At 37.3% G+C, this 15,430-nt stretch overlaps 3 protein-coding genes across 5 annotated transcripts; all 3 read right to left on the reverse strand.

Moving 5' to 3' along the window:
• Positions 1–621: 621 nt before the first annotated feature.
• Positions 622–4,347, reverse strand: ppa1a (inorganic pyrophosphatase 1a). Its single transcript, XM_078279250.1, has 11 exons — positions 4,253–4,347; positions 4,028–4,092; positions 3,260–3,313; positions 2,759–2,878; positions 2,589–2,675; positions 2,362–2,488; positions 2,124–2,251; positions 1,745–1,830; positions 1,375–1,444; positions 1,004–1,043; positions 622–914 (listed from the first exon to the last, which is right to left on the reverse strand). Exons 1-11 carry the CDS (start codon positions 4,311–4,313, stop codon positions 886–888), a joined length of 867 nt encoding a protein of 288 aa, XP_078135376.1. The 5' UTR covers positions 4,314–4,347; the 3' UTR covers positions 622–885.
• Positions 4,348–6,414: 2,067 nt separating this feature from the next.
• lrrc20 (leucine rich repeat containing 20) lies at positions 6,415–10,315 on the reverse strand. 3 transcript variants are annotated; one of them, XM_078279803.1, is made up of 5 exons: positions 10,029–10,315; positions 7,691–7,779; positions 7,317–7,466; positions 6,988–7,155; positions 6,415–6,893 (listed from the first exon to the last, which is right to left on the reverse strand). In XM_078279803.1, the coding sequence occupies exons 2-5, from the start codon at positions 7,758–7,760 to the stop codon at positions 6,763–6,765; spliced, it is 519 nt and encodes a 172-aa protein (XP_078135929.1). In that variant the 5' UTR covers positions 7,761–7,779; positions 10,029–10,315; the 3' UTR covers positions 6,415–6,762. The 3 variants fall into 3 exon arrangements, with proteins under 3 accessions (XP_078135929.1, XP_078135930.1, XP_078135928.1); XM_078279804.1 differs by lacking the exon at positions 10,029–10,315 and adding an exon at positions 9,347–9,622 and having other exon boundaries at positions 7,691–7,773; XM_078279802.1 differs by lacking the exon at positions 10,029–10,315 and adding an exon at positions 9,347–9,622.
• A 912-nt stretch (positions 10,316–11,227) lies between these two features.
• ndr2 (nodal-related 2) lies at positions 11,228–15,176 on the reverse strand. The gene is made up of 3 exons (XM_078279827.1): positions 14,912–15,176; positions 12,257–13,044; positions 11,228–11,380 (listed from the first exon to the last, which is right to left on the reverse strand). The coding sequence occupies exons 1-3, from the start codon at positions 15,174–15,176 to the stop codon at positions 11,228–11,230; spliced, it is 1,206 nt and encodes a 401-aa protein (XP_078135953.1).
• Between the last annotated feature and the right edge of the window lie 254 nt (positions 15,177–15,430).

Raw genomic sequence — 15,430 nt, forward strand, 5'->3', positions numbered from 1 at the left:
ATTTTCATTATAGATGAATATGGCGATTATTTTCTCCTTTAATTATGGTAGCTCATTTTATCAAAAAGCTTTATTCCAGGCACCATTCAACTATATTACTTTTAAGCATGTTTAGAACGTTTTGTGAAATCAGGCAGTTAATGAAGCAGACCATAATACAATCAGAGCAGCTATGATTTCAGCATACAGAAAATGTTTGTATCCTGCTAGATGCATAAGAACAGTTTAGCTAATCACACTAGTGTCTAGTGCTTATTGAAGCTTATTGTTTATTCTTTAATTGCAGCCTAAAGCACCCCATTGCAACCAGTAATTTGTACTGTTATGTATTACATTTGAGGAACACTGAATACATCCTTTATTGGAATTGCCCATATAGGCAGTAGGGCAATTAGTTGTAGGCCTAGATGTCCACGTGAATTATTGGATGGAGGAGTCAACAGATTGTATGTCTTATTTTTTAAAGATTACAGGCAGAGCATGATGTCTTACTCTCTGTTTATTCCCATCAGGGGACCATTATGCACTGATCCATATTCTGTAGGTAACATCATGTCAATGTGATAATGACAGTATGTAGTTTTGGCAATATAATCAATACAATACACAACACCCTGGGATTAAGTGTAGTTTATTGTTATGTTCTGTCAAGCCTGGAATTATAGGCTACTATTCAATATTTAAAATGTAATTGTGTCACAATCACACAGCAAGCAGTTCTGACAGCACTAGACATTCAAGTCTGAACAAAGAAGAAGCAAGTAAAGGTGACATACTTTAAAACATAAATCCAATCCATCCAGTTTGTGCACTGCTTTGATGTGTTGAAATCAGATGATGAAGAAAGAAATGAAGGACGAAATGCTTCTGCTCAGGACTTTGCTCTTACTTCTCATCGTAGAACCATTTGTTGACTAAAAAAACAAATCGGGTATTTGTGATTATCTTCGAGTAACAACATAGAATAGCTGCAATAAAACGCATAAATGTACAAAACGCCCACCTGAACTTGGAATGGGATCTTCGGCTCCAAAAGCACATGCCTGTAAGAATTATTGCTGTTATTTTTGCTTAACAGATGCACCTTGGAGGTCATGAAAAAAATACATGTGTGCAGTTTAGATATTTTGGACTCATTAAATTAGAAACCGTGGTGTATGTATACATGTGAAAGCCATGAAATGTTGGTGAACTAAAAACCAATACCCTTATGTTGCCAAATGATTCATGGAGTCACTAATGATCCTCTCCTTTTATCTGAGGGCTTTGTGTGTTAGCAGGTTGTACAGCAATGCTATTATGTTTATCATCTCTAGTCTCATTAAGCAATGGATTAAGCTGGTTACATGAATTTAAAACTGAAAACAGACTTACAGACTTAACCACAGCCTCTGCGTCCCCAGCAGAGCAGCAGAATGGACTATCTGAGACACTAGTGTTCATGCTGATTCAAGACAGAGATCAAACAAAGAAAACAATTGCATTCACAATGTAAGTTTTTCTTTTAATCTGCAGTAAGAAGGTATTTAACAGTCCATTAAATGATCAGCTACAGTATTTGTTATATTATCTAACAGGATTAAAATGTAGTTAATTCCAACTCTTATCTGTGTTCTGTCAACTTTCACTCGTTGCTTGATAGTTATCTCAAGGATGTTACGACAGGAAATATCACTAATTCAAACATTTGTCACATATACCGTCATATAGCATACTGTTTGCATAACGGAGCATAAATACACACCAATTTAATTCACCAGCATTGGTCCTCTTAGAAATCAGTGCCTTCCAAAACTCGTTGGTGCTCTTGACTGTTTTAATAGCAAAGTCCTGGAAAACACAGAATTTTTATTCACAATAACCAAAAGACACATGTTCTTCATCTCTTTACTGCAAGAAAGCATCAATATACCAGGTAACATACAGTAGATATGCTCCAAAAAATGATTAAGCAATCTGAAAAACATTTCATATTTAACTTTCCCTCAGAAATGTTTCATTATGTTAATATATCAATTGTTTTAATTTGTTAGCTGTATATTAATTTGCCAAATCTGACCAGATATAGATAGGAAAAAAAAAGTTAAATCAATCATAAGTTAGGTAGGTAGTAAAAGCTGTACCCTGTCCTTGAACTCTCCGTTGAAAGCAAACTGGTTTTCAGGTTTCCCATCTGGGACTTTGTATCTTTTGAACCAATCGACAGTTGCCTCCAGGTATCCAGGCTTAAGTCGTCTTACATCATCAATATCTGCAACAGATCAACAACAAAGGCGATGATGAGCTCTAAATTTCAGAATAACTTGTAACTGATGGAAGATTTTCCAGCAGTGCCAGCAACTTTTTGCAGGTTATTTATACCGTTAAAGTCGGCGGCTTCAGGGTCCTCAATATTGATCACAATGACCTTCCAGTCTGTCTCACCCTCATCGATCAAAGCCAGAGTTCCCAAAACCTTCACTTTGATTATTTCTCCTCGAGAGCACACCTGAGTATCAGAGGCGTTTAAAAAAAATAAAAAAAAATAAAAAAGGTGCAAACAGTTGAATTTAAATCTGTCTCTTCAAAGCCCCTAATCAGAGTTGTACCTTATTTCCTATGTCACATATATCAATAGGATCATTGTCTCCACAGCATCCTGTGTCGCTGTCCTTGTGGTTGGGGTCTTCCCATGTCTGTGAAAAGAGAATGCTCATGTCTGATGTTGATGAGACACAATCTGGTTTCCTGTTGTTTGAATATCGTGAGTAGGAGTTACCTGTGGAATAGCTCCATAGTTCCAGATATAGCCTTTGTGAGGAAACACATTCGCTACATACCGAAGACTCCCCTTCTTCATGTCTTGTTTTAGTGGATTGAGAGGATCTTTGGTCGCAATCTGAGAAACAGACAAACACGGCTACAATCAATTTACTAAAAACAGAAGGAAGAACTGACCCATATCGTGATCACTGTATTATTAAAAAACATATTTAACAAAAAAAGTTTTAAAAAAATCAACTAAATCAAAAATAAAGTCATCATTGTGTATCAAATCCTGATATTAAAAATATCTCTTAGCACTTATGCATTGTAACAAGTAAAGACAATTACAATTTATATCCATGACCAAAGTAGGAACATGGATCCCTGTAGATCATGTCATTTAGATTCTTAATCTATGAAGTATTAGGAGGAACATGTATTAACATAATGAATTATTACATTGATAAAAAATACAAAATATGAATGTAAAAAATATACATATAGGCCTATATACCTCCATCTTTGCATTTGTCCATTTTGGAACCTCCACAACGGCATGAAAGATATTCTGCAAGATGATCAGAAACACAGTTTTGTTACACTGAGGATGAATTTTCTTTCCTGTTTTTAAAGACATTTCAATGAAACGTATCTTAGTTATGTCACAGTGATTATACACTGAAAGACAGGCCAAAGCTTTGCAACACTACATACAAACCTAAAACTTAAAGAATGCTGAAAGGAATGGCATAAATAATGTTTATATAATACTCTAAAAACGGATGGACAGATACCGTACATGTTTGTACAAAAACTATTTTTCACATACAACAGGATTAACGACGGCTTCTCTCGAATCTGTGAAGTGAACCTTTTTTCACCAAATCCTAATGGAGTAGTGTGTTAGGGGCCTACAGTACTAATTTCTCCCTAACTAAAGTTAAAAACGTCAGTTAAGGTAGCAAACTAACTGTGCTTGCCAGGTGGTACAGGGACAAACCTCTACTGAAGACAAATTGGTAATTGGTAATAAAAAGGGTACACGCACAAAAATGCAATACAAAAGAAGCAGCACAGATTTTCACAACATGGCCTAATGTGACTGGTCAGCTTGAGTATATAATTGTACTTTTGAAACTAATGGAAGGTGTACAACAATTGACTTGCAAGAAAATGTATTTAACATGTATACAGTACAGCCCCAGCAACAACGGCACAAATAAAGCTCTACTTACAAAAAAAACAAAAAAACTGCAGCATTAACTTGACACATGATGCTCACCTCTGCTTCATTTGCGTAGATGGGTATGTCATGGAACGGAGAGATGTATTTGCCCTCAGAGTTTTCTATGGAAAGGAGTAATGCATTTTTTAGCATAAATAAAAATCCAACATTATGAGGAACCAAAAAGTATGAGATACCTTCTTAAAGCTCTACTTGCCAATGCAGATATTACAGTTGATTAACAAGCAACTACTACACTAAAATTCAAGCTGCTGTACTTACTGAAAAACACCCTGTAGTCCTGGGTGTTCGGCCTGCCCCTCTCCTCGATGGTAACGCTCATGACTGTTGTTGCTTTCAAACTCTCCCACTGTGGTTTGTGCACTAAACCAGGAGGACAAAAAGCTCCTGAATGACAGGTATTGAGACAGAGGAAGCAGGCGTGCGCACTGCTTAAGCCAAGATACCTGACAACTGCATGCATGTGACAGCAGGAAGTGTAAAGGCCAGCTGACAGAGCTGGCTTCGGTATGTTCCTTAAGGAATTCTAATCCCATCCATTATTGGCATCAGTAGCTAACAAATGTAAACAAACATCTGAGAGAAACAGAATTGCTCAGAAATCAACAGCTAATCCTTCCTTATTACCACTCCTCCATGGCTGCCACATGCATTCTGAGGCATGGATTTGAAGATTCTTTACCCTCTTTGCCATGATTTCCCTCTTGTAAGATGTGTCTTGAGAGCTCTTTTCAGACATAAACAGATGGAGCTGACTGGCGTTAGCTGTAAACCAATTACCAAGGCAGGATTAGGTCGTGTGCCCACAGTGTGACTTCTTGCTTCTGGAATTTCAACTACTTGATAACACACTTATGGGACCATTTTTAGAAACACTACATATAAAAATACACACTTTTAAAAACGGGTGGCATGGTATTTTAATTTTTTTTTAATTTTTTTTTTATATATCAGAGTAAGGTGTAAAATTGCATTGATTGAAATGCATTTAAAGTGCTGCTCATGAGTATTGGAACCCCTGCTACAGTTGACTAAAAAGAGGAATAAAAAAAATCATCTTTTGGAAATTGATCTTAATGCCTTAATCGAAAAAAATAGGAAAAATCCAACCTTTGTTATATAGATGTTTATTATGTGGTACTCGTTTACGCAACACCTACAATGAATATAGTTTATAAATAGGGTATCACATCAAATGATTAAGAAGGAGCTGATTATTTGGATAAATTGTACCATATTTGCACTAAAACACAGAAAAATGCCTCCTGCTGTAAGCACCACACTAACTAATACTGTTAATGACTGTAGTTTTCCTCTGGTTTATAGACGATTAAAGCACAGAGTCAGAGAGCAGCATGTAGTCCAATATAAGGTCACAGCCTGGGCAGCAGAGGAGTCACACAACGCTGTAAGCTTTGTCCTTTCCAGAAGACAGCAAGTCTCCAGCATCCTACCCTCACATAAAATAGACATTTTAAAGTCTTTACACAAAAAAAGAATCTGGTCATTAGCGAATCCCTCACATATTAACATGCTACCTCCCTCTTCTTGCTTTTCTGTGGTCGATATGCCACATAGTGAACCCAAACATCAGCTTACAGGTGATCCAGACTCAGCAGTGTTGCTATTTAAAGAATTTCTGAAAAGCCTAAGCAAAATACTTTTAATACTGTGGATCAGTCTCTGTCAACTGCAGATGGAGGGTTTAAGAGCTTGATAAGTGTTTACGCTGCTATGTGTACTTTCTCTCTGTAACCCTACTAAATCAAGTCTCTGTGGTGCCTCCAGCTTGCAACTAGTGATTAGATAGTTTCAGAATATTTTGCTTGTCTCTCCGATGGATTTTGTTCTATTATGAGTGTACAAACAGATCCCTGTGCAGGAGCCTGAGGATGAACTGCAGTAGAACATGTTCCTACTGTTTTACAGTGGAAATGTAAGTAATGACGTTTCTCCTCCTGTTCATTGGCCACATTGTTGCCCTAACTACTGTAGGCTCTGTATTCCAGCCCACCTTGTTATCATCTAAATTTGTATAACCATGTTTGTCTTTTATGGTTATGAATAACTTAGGGCCGAAACAATTCACTAATTAGTTCATCCACATAGAATTAATTTGCAACTATTTAATAACCAATTATTAATTTGACAAACATTCACTGATTCCAGCTTCTCAAATTGATGCTGCTTTTTTTGTTTGATATCATTGCAAACGGATTATTGGTTTTGGACTGTTGGTCAGCGAAAACAAGATCATTTAGAAGACATCATCTTGGGCATTTTTGAACATTTTCTTAGCATAACTGAACGTTACATCAGGGCACAATTCTGTAAGCTATCGTATGTTGTCTAACAAGATTCATCGAACAGTCTTGGCAATAACTATGTCACCCAGTGAAGAATAATGATGTGAGACTGCATACTTACCAGTGCATCATTTTTAATTGAAAAAAACTTTTTTATATTATAAAAAGTAATAAATATGTCATTATTCATGATTGTTTTTGGCTCAATTGAAACCAAAACATATCAAATGGTGTATAAGGATTGATTTCATCTCCAAACAGCACCTTCAGCTCTTTGTAGTTCATACACAGAGGAAAAAGTAGTGGCAGCTTGGTGTGGGGGCCAGCAGGACTTATATCTTCAGTTCAATATCTTCAAGTATTATGTTTCCTCGTGTCTCAGGCACACCAAAGCATTCAACTGAAATAGTTAAAGGCACACAGCATGCAGTCTGTAGGTGGGTCAAATATGATACGTGACATATTTTAGGACTCTATTGTTGACAAAATGTTGGAGAGAGATTGCAGAGCGGACTGAGTGTTTGAGTCCAAAGGGTTTGACTTCACATTCAGCCACTTCAGTGCTGGCATGTCGGACAACTTCTCCACTGGTATTTCTGTGTGACAAAATAAAATAAAAAAAAACAGAGTTAACTTAAGCTCAAGCCATATGAGAATATACAACCCCTTGCATTAATATATTATTACTACCGGTGATGCTATTTCCCTCCAGGTTAATCCTTTCCAATGTGGCTATTTCAGTAAGTTTTTCAGGGAAGATGGAGAAGCTGTTATTAGCCAGATTAATGCAGGTCAAATGTTCCATTTCTCCCACGGCATCAGGCAGTTTGGTGAGAACATTTCCTCGCAGGTCCAGTTCTGAAATATAGTCCAAGACATGAGTAAATCGAGGGGTCACTTGTGTGTTCTTCCGCCAACATTTGTGAGGTGAACAGCATGTGAGATTAACAACATACAACAACACAATCTTTGATTGAAGATTGAGTCCATTAATCAAATATCAGTTTATTATCCACTACCTCTCAGCTGTGTGAAGGTCGAAAAGAACTTGCTGGAAATGGCCTTCATCTCATTGTCAGCCAGTGTGATAATGCAGATGTTCTCTGAGACACCCTTCAGGACCCTGAACACACCGTCTGGGAAGGAAATGAGCTTGCAGTTTGACAGGTCTGCAGAGAAGAAGAACACGATTATGAGATTAAGAAGCATTATTACAGCAGCGACTGTAACAGAGATTTAAAGTTATCTGAGTAGACATATTTAAGCCTCTGCCACCGCCTGCTGGTGAAAATCTGAAATAGCGTCAACCAGAATATTGAATCAGGGCTGTTCATTAAAACTGCAGTAAAAGCGAGTGAGAGACAGAGAGAAAGATGTGTTAAGGGACTCTTACCCAATGTATCTTTTTCCTCCTCCACGGTTGCATTAACCCTCCGGGCCACATTTGCGACTGCCTCGCCCATTTTTCTGCTGTGACTGTTCCTAAGGGAAACATTATATTAACATTGTACTAAGCATACTTTTATCCATTAAAAGTATGACATCCAAATTATAATTACAGTAACTAATAATATTATTGAAAAAAGTATTCAGCTGCATGCAGTTAACACACTTGCTATATTGAGTCAATATTAAATTATGTGTTCTTAGGTTTTGGTTATATTAAACACATCATATGTGACAGAATCCAAAATGTATTTTGTGTCTATTTATCACTGGAGTAATAGGATCCTATTAACAACAAAAGGAAATAAGTAAATTCCCTTACTCTGAGTAAATATTTTCTGTAATTTGACATTAATATTTCCTGAGGGGGTAGTGATTTCATTTGTAAGTATACAACAATGAACAACAAATAACCTTTTATTGTACAAGCCTTCATTCACATTTTTTTTTAAGTTTTTCAAATGTTACGTAAAACTGGTAAAACAACAATATAAACAACAATAAATACACTACAACTGGAGATGATGAAATCATGAAAATCTTGGAGATCAAAAATTGGAGATCATTTGTAAATGTCCTGAATTAATAACTCGTCCTTAACGAAATAATCTATAAAGAAAGAGTAACGATGACAATTCCCCAAATATTTGGGATTATTTGTATGCTTTCAGATCAGTTGAAGGATTACATAGCAGTACTCTGTAATACTCTAAAGACAAGTAGAGGTGGAAGACCTATTCAAATATTTTACGCAAGTAAAAGTAGCAATGCTACAGTGTAAAAACACTCTGTTACAAGTAAAAGTCCTGCTTTCAAATCCTTACTTAAGAAGAAAACATACTTTATTGATCCCAGAGGGGTAGTAAAAGTACAAAAGTATGAGCATCAAAATATACTTAAAAGTACCAAAAGTCAAAGTACTTATCGTGCAGAATGGCCCATTTCATATTATTTTACTGGGTTATATATTGCTGCATTAATGTGTGCATCACTGCAGCTGTTGCAGCTGGAAAAGGTGGAGCAAATTGTAATGGGTAGCTTAGGTTACCCAATAATAATTTGATCATTTATTTTTGATTTTATATTGTGTATCGATAATCTGACTCCACAAAGTACCTATAGTAACTAAAGCTGTCATATAAATGTAGTGGAGTAGAAGTAGAACGTAGCATGAAATGGAAGATACTCAAAGTACAAGTAGCCTACCTCAAAATTGTAGGCTACTTAAGTACAGTAACGTTACTTGAGTAAATCGCGTTAGTTACATTCCACCACTGAATACAAGTTAAATACCTGAAATTGAATGGGAAATCTAAATCTGTCAATGCGCTCTCCCAAACATTAAAATACTTAAGTGACGTAAATTACTAGCATTCATGTTGTTCCATTCTTAAACCAAAGTGGTGCTGGGTAATGCCACCTTTATTTGCACTGGACCGAGTAACGTTATAGCAATTGAAGAACACATTTCCACCCTCTTACAAGTATAAAATGAGCTTTAGCCCGACACTACCGGACTACAAAGGCAGACCTGTTGAGCTCTAAGTTACTTAGCCGTTATTTCATTACTGTTTCATTTAAACCACGCCAGGAAGTCACTTACCCAAACTAGAAGCTACTGTTACAGAGCCTGGCAGCTGCCACAGTTAGCTAGCGTTAGCTACAGCAGCTCAGCCACAGTCTAATTTGGTGACTGTGTATTTTTAGACCGGGAGAGGGCAATTCACCTGATTGTTGCCCTATTCATTAGAATAGTAAGATTAGCAAAGCCTCTTATAGTAACATAAAAAAAAAAAAACTTTGTAAGAGCAGATTTTGCTAAGCGACAATTAACGTTAAGAAATATGCTAGCTAGGCAAACAGCCGGCCAGGAAATATATTGAATTCATGAGTGTCAGTGCTGCGCGTTCAAATTGCAGACGATTTAGCTATCTAGCTCAAGTATATAATTAGTTATTATTAGTTATAAAGCAACAATTTCACTTATTAAGTAGTAATACCTATTATTACGTTTTTCTGTCGGCCAATATTTGGCTTTTCTTTTTAAACTTTTTTTCACCATACTTAAAAATGTCATATCTGAATCCTGCTTTTTCAAATCTTTTGCATTGAGACTGGGTCTCTTAAAGGATATGAAGAAAACACAAGGACATACTTTTCTGGCTGTGCTTCTCTACTTTAAATATCTCTATAAATATATATTTTGAATGTATACTTTTTTCCATATACATATTTGCCTTAGACTGACAATAGACACTATAAAGTTAAATGTTAAATGTTCTTACCTCTGAGTCCTGGTCAACTAACGTTAGGCCTACTCCCAGTTTGACCCCTTCTGTGAACATGGCAAATTCCTGGTTAGTCCGTGTATTTTCAAAGGATTTGAATACAATGAGCTCTCTGGCTTGATGAATAGTTTACTATTGTTACAACTAACTGCCACTACACCGTAATTGCTGGATATTCCTCTCTTATAGGCCTACAATGCTGTATTTGCTATGACTCACTGTGGATGACTGAAACACTCCTAAACTAGAAAAGTCCACCTCTTTTGGTGTGTTGGTTCTTTGTATCACAAATTGTAGTTGCAGGTAAATATGCCAGTGATCTTAGTGATGAATGACAGGTATTGTGTTTTGTGGATATGTTGCATGCAATTATGTTGTTATGACAGCATAAACCAAACCAGGCAGCTCTGAAAAAGCTGTGCTGTGTGTATCCACAAAACAATCATTTTTTTCTAAAACCACAACTGCCTAAATGAAATAGCCTACTTTAAATTTAAATCAGAAAATATTTGATCAAACTATAAGTGAACAAGATTATTAATCTCACAAAAGACGATCAATGCCAGCTTGCGGTATATGACAGTTTTTCAATAGGCTGCTTGCTGTTGCAGATTTTGATTATTAAAAATAGTGGTTATAAAAGAAAGTTTGATACCTAGCCCCAATGCTAACAATAACCTTGGATAGTACAGTATAAGTAATAAAACATAAAATACATACAACAAAAATACCATGTGCAAAATGTACATAAATACAATTACTTTAATATCTACAATAAATATACATTAATTACACAAATGGTAGTGTACAATACAAAACAGTGCTGGAATATTCAACAACATTGTCATTTCATGTTTACATTGATGAAATTGATAAGGGAAATAGAGTTGTACAATACATTGTGACATCTGCACACAGCTGGAAGGCTGGATGCTATTGTTGAGTTTGCATTTCAGCACATTTTAAAATAACAATGTTATTCTTACAAACCAGAACACATCAAAAATTAAAACCCTGGCTCTGCACATAGATCAACTACAATCTTACAGTGCACAGTGACAATATCAAAGCGCTTTTTCCTTCTCGCTAAGTGTATTCTTTTGTTTTTTCAGAAATTTGCTGCTCCTGCACAGCATCTTTTTTTTATGCTGTTACCGCTCAGCCACAGAGGTAATGTTTAGAGGTAGTTGTACTTGTCACTGGCAGCCACATTCATCCACAATCATGTCTTCGTGATGTCGAAGGAGCATTTCTCCGTTCTCGTAGTACAGCATGCTTAATGGGCTCATTTTGGTTGGGGCACAGCAGGGCGATGCCACTCGGTCAGGGTGGTAATGTTTCAGTAAACTCTGGAAAAGGAAGAAACAAAACAGGGGATTGAGATAGATAATTCCAGTCTCACTTAGACACTAAGACAGACAAATGCTTTCAATATTTTTCAGTTTAATTATTCAGGTTTATGCCAGTGAGGGTTTTGTGGGAGCAGCTATTATCATTTGAATGTATTTTATAGGACTGTAACTCATGGTGATTTCCATTGTTGATTAGTACTGCTGATTATTTCTCAATGAATTGGTTTGTCTAATAAATGTATAATTATCCACAGCCCAAGGTGATGCATTCAAATTAGTTGTTTTATTTAATTTACAGTCAAAACCAAAGATATTCAGTTTGCTGTCAGATATGACAAGGGAAAAAATCCTCACATATGAGAATCCTCACATATGAGAAGTTGCAACCAGTGAATGTTGAAAATTCCAAATGATTAAATCATTATCAAAATAGTTACAGGTTAATTGACAAATCGGTTACATGACGAATCATTGCAGCTAAAACTATATTGTTATATAAAATATTGTTGGTTTTACAGTTGCATATCTTTTGTTTTTCTAGTCGTGTTTCCTCCTATAGTCTCATGCATTATGCTGCATTCATGGCTTGTCTTTGTCTGATTTACTGTAAATGACCTTCCAAACAGCGAAACTAGTTCAGTGATAATTACAAATACCGTAGGTCATTTAGAGATCATTTTTGGGTGCTCCAGTATCTCCAATTCCGTGTCCCAAATGTTGGAAAAAGTATTTACACAAGCAGCACACACTGATGTCTAAGATATTGAATCCATTGTCATATTCAGCACTTTGTAACTTGGTTTTGAAAAGTTCTATACAAGTAAAGTTATTATATTCACAATAACACCGTCATAGATCATGTGCACCACTCACCTGCATGTAAGCATGATTGGTTGGATTGAGGTCTTCTCCCAGGGGACCAGGGCAGGGACCCTCACAGCGGTAGGCATTATATCTTTTAGGAAAGATGATCCAGGACCCCCAGCCAATTTGATTAAAGTCTACATGCAGGTCAACTCTGCGACAGAGAGATTTTTCACTCCCTCTTTTGGACGCCTCCAGGCTTTTCACAGTTTGTTCCGCCTGGCCCCGTTTGCTCCTGCGCCTCTTTGGCCAGTGGGCCCTTTTGATTTCAGCAGGGGACAAGAACTTGGATTGTTCAGCTGTGTGGAGTAAGCTCGCTTTGACCTTCGAGTTTTCATCAGAGCCAGTTTGTGAGAAGACGACCAACAAGGCCCGGTCACTCACGTCCTGCTCTCTTCTTGGGCCCGCCACAAAGACCGGCTGATCAGGAAGTGACAGGCCTCTCTTTGTCTTTACCACTCTCCTTCTTCTCAACACTCTTTTGTGGGGAATTCTCGCTGTCGGTGATTTTTGACTGAGCCAGCCCAAGAGAGGTTTTGTCATGTTGAACACTTTCCAGCTCTGTGATGAAGTGACCAGTGATGATTCAGTGAGCAGCCCCACCAGCTGCCGTTCCTGGCAGCTCTTGTGCGTTTGGCACGCCTCGCCATGCTGGTGATAGACCTCCAAAGAGATGTTGGAAGCACTCAGTGTCCGAGGAGGCCTGATTCTTAGCTCTGCCGCCTGGATCTGTTTGTCAGCCAGCAGGGCATGGAGGTCAAAGGTCGCAATCCAGCGCCTCTCTCTGTACGTCAAACCTAATGTAGTGAAAAGAGAAAGATTAGGATAATTGTATCAGACAGCTTATCATTAGTGGACATGCTAGAACACACTGATATGACAACACACAAATGAATGTGCCAGAGAAGCAAAATCCACCTGTTGTAGAAATAAAATACAACAACCAACATGTTATGTTATGGAAAAGTTATACTTAAAATGAATATTACCGTTTGAATGCTATATTTAAATTGAGGTAATTATGATCTCCTTCAGACTTGCTGTTGGAAACAGTATTTAGTAATGAATCAGGACATATACAACAGCTTTATCTTTTTAAATGTATCAATGCATTACACTTGCAGCATAAATTGTTAAACAATAAACAGATTAAAGTTATACTACAGTATTTTAGCTATCTTAATGTCCCTGGTTATATTATGTCATTGTGGGCAGGACTGCTATAATGGCAATTTTGATTTAAAGGAATTTTTCCATTAATGTGATGAACCTTGCTTTTTCAGTTTTCAGTAATTCATTGCAAATGGCATTTATTTTCTCAATTGCATTAAAGATTAACTTTATTACAATACATATCAATATTGTGATATGAAATGATACTGTCTATAGGTTACTTTGATAGAATGTCTTTTAAATCTAGATACTAGTACATCGTGGTAAAGAAAAAAGCGAAATAATTGTAGGCATATGTTTGTATTGTAAATACTGACATATTTCTCTTGCATATATATATCTGCATACATTTCAATCAACAGATCAAAAATTATCAATTATTGTGTATCCCAGAAACAATTTGATTTATTCTCATATAAAACCTCCATTACCAACCAAAATTATTTACCATATATCTATATTACCTGCAATTTGGTGGTTAATTACGGTTAGGACTTGTGTTTGTAGGTCCAACCACCTCTTTTCTTTAGCAAAGTGAGTTGTAGGGAGAACAGTAAATGCATAGTATAATTCCCTTTGATAACTTTCTACCATGACCTCATGATTAATGTCTGTATTGATTAAGATTTCAACAAATCAAAACTGCTTCTCAAAAATAATCCAGTCATTGTTCCGGTGTAGGACAACATGTGCTGCGCCCACATCTGTAATGGGGCTCATTGTGATTCAATGAACAGGTGTGGTTCAAATTAATCTCAAGGATTAAAGCATTTTAAACATTTAACTTTGTGTATTGTCCAGTGCATTGGCCTATTTAACTAGACTGTTGATCAAAAGTGCAAACCATCCTCGCTATTCATCCACTCAAAGCAAACACCGAGCCGAAACCAATCATTTAGCACATGTACCTCTCCTGGCTTCTGCATATCCTCAGTCAAACAAATAGGTAATAACTCTAACACCTAGCAGCGATGTGAAGTTAGATTCAGCAGCAGGGAGGGCTGTCCTCTATTGGCTGCCTGTGCCATTAAATCCAGAGCTCTAATCTAATCAAGCCAAGTGTGAAAAAAGAACTAAGGGAAGTTGTTGATTTGACTTAGCAAGAGATTTGTATAAGGGGATGTCTGGCGAGATATCTAATCAACATCGCCTATTTAAGAAAAAAGAGGTTTGCTTTGAGAATTAGACAGAAAACTGGCCTTTTCACACGCTGATCCCTGCATGGTTATTCACCCCTGAGCGGGATGTGGATTGAAACCCTCTAAAGGTCGTCTGGCTCGCAGCTTTGACAGGACAGCACTTGAGCCCAAAAAAAAACAACAACTAACATTTCAGAGGGCTTTTAAGTGATAGAGGAGTTATCTGACTTTGACCACAGCTGAAAAACCGAATAAAGACGTGTACACATTTCCCATCATCTTGTTGTCCCTGCTCATTCGTGATCTATAGTCTACACAGCCTAGCATTTCCGTATAGTCACAGAAATCTTACTTTTAGCCATCACGCTCTTCACGGTGTCTGCTTGCTTTGCGGCATCTTGCTCCATAGTATCCAAAGGCCTGGAAAAGTTGGATTTGAAATTCCTGTAGAGATGCATCATGTAGGTTGGCAGGTGGTATCCGGTTGATCGGTCTACCACGGGGTAACGCTGCAACGGCCTCATATAAACTCCATCACTGGTCATTTGAATCCCCTGAGCCAGCAGCACCAGCAGAGATGCGTGCAGCGCAACAGTCAAAGCTCCCAATGAACGCATGTTTTGGGCCGGTTAATGACAAATTCCTCTACTCGGAGATTAGGGGAGTCTTATATACCCTCACCCACCCCCTTTCATGTTTAACAAGTAGCTGAGAACATTAAAGGAAATTGACATGCGTCCTCAAGACTTGTTACCTGACAGCTCATCATCCATTCTGTTGGTAATGAGGCGCCTGGGTACGTGTTTACAAGGATCGCAGCTCTTTGTTTGCGCGGCTTCTGCAGCCTGATTCCCCATCCCTGGATTAATTG

Source organism: Sander vitreus, chromosome 21 (assembly GCF_031162955.1).
Source record: "Sander vitreus isolate 19-12246 chromosome 21, sanVit1, whole genome shotgun sequence".
Classification (NCBI taxonomy): Eukaryota; Metazoa; Chordata; class Actinopteri; order Perciformes; family Percidae; genus Sander; species Sander vitreus.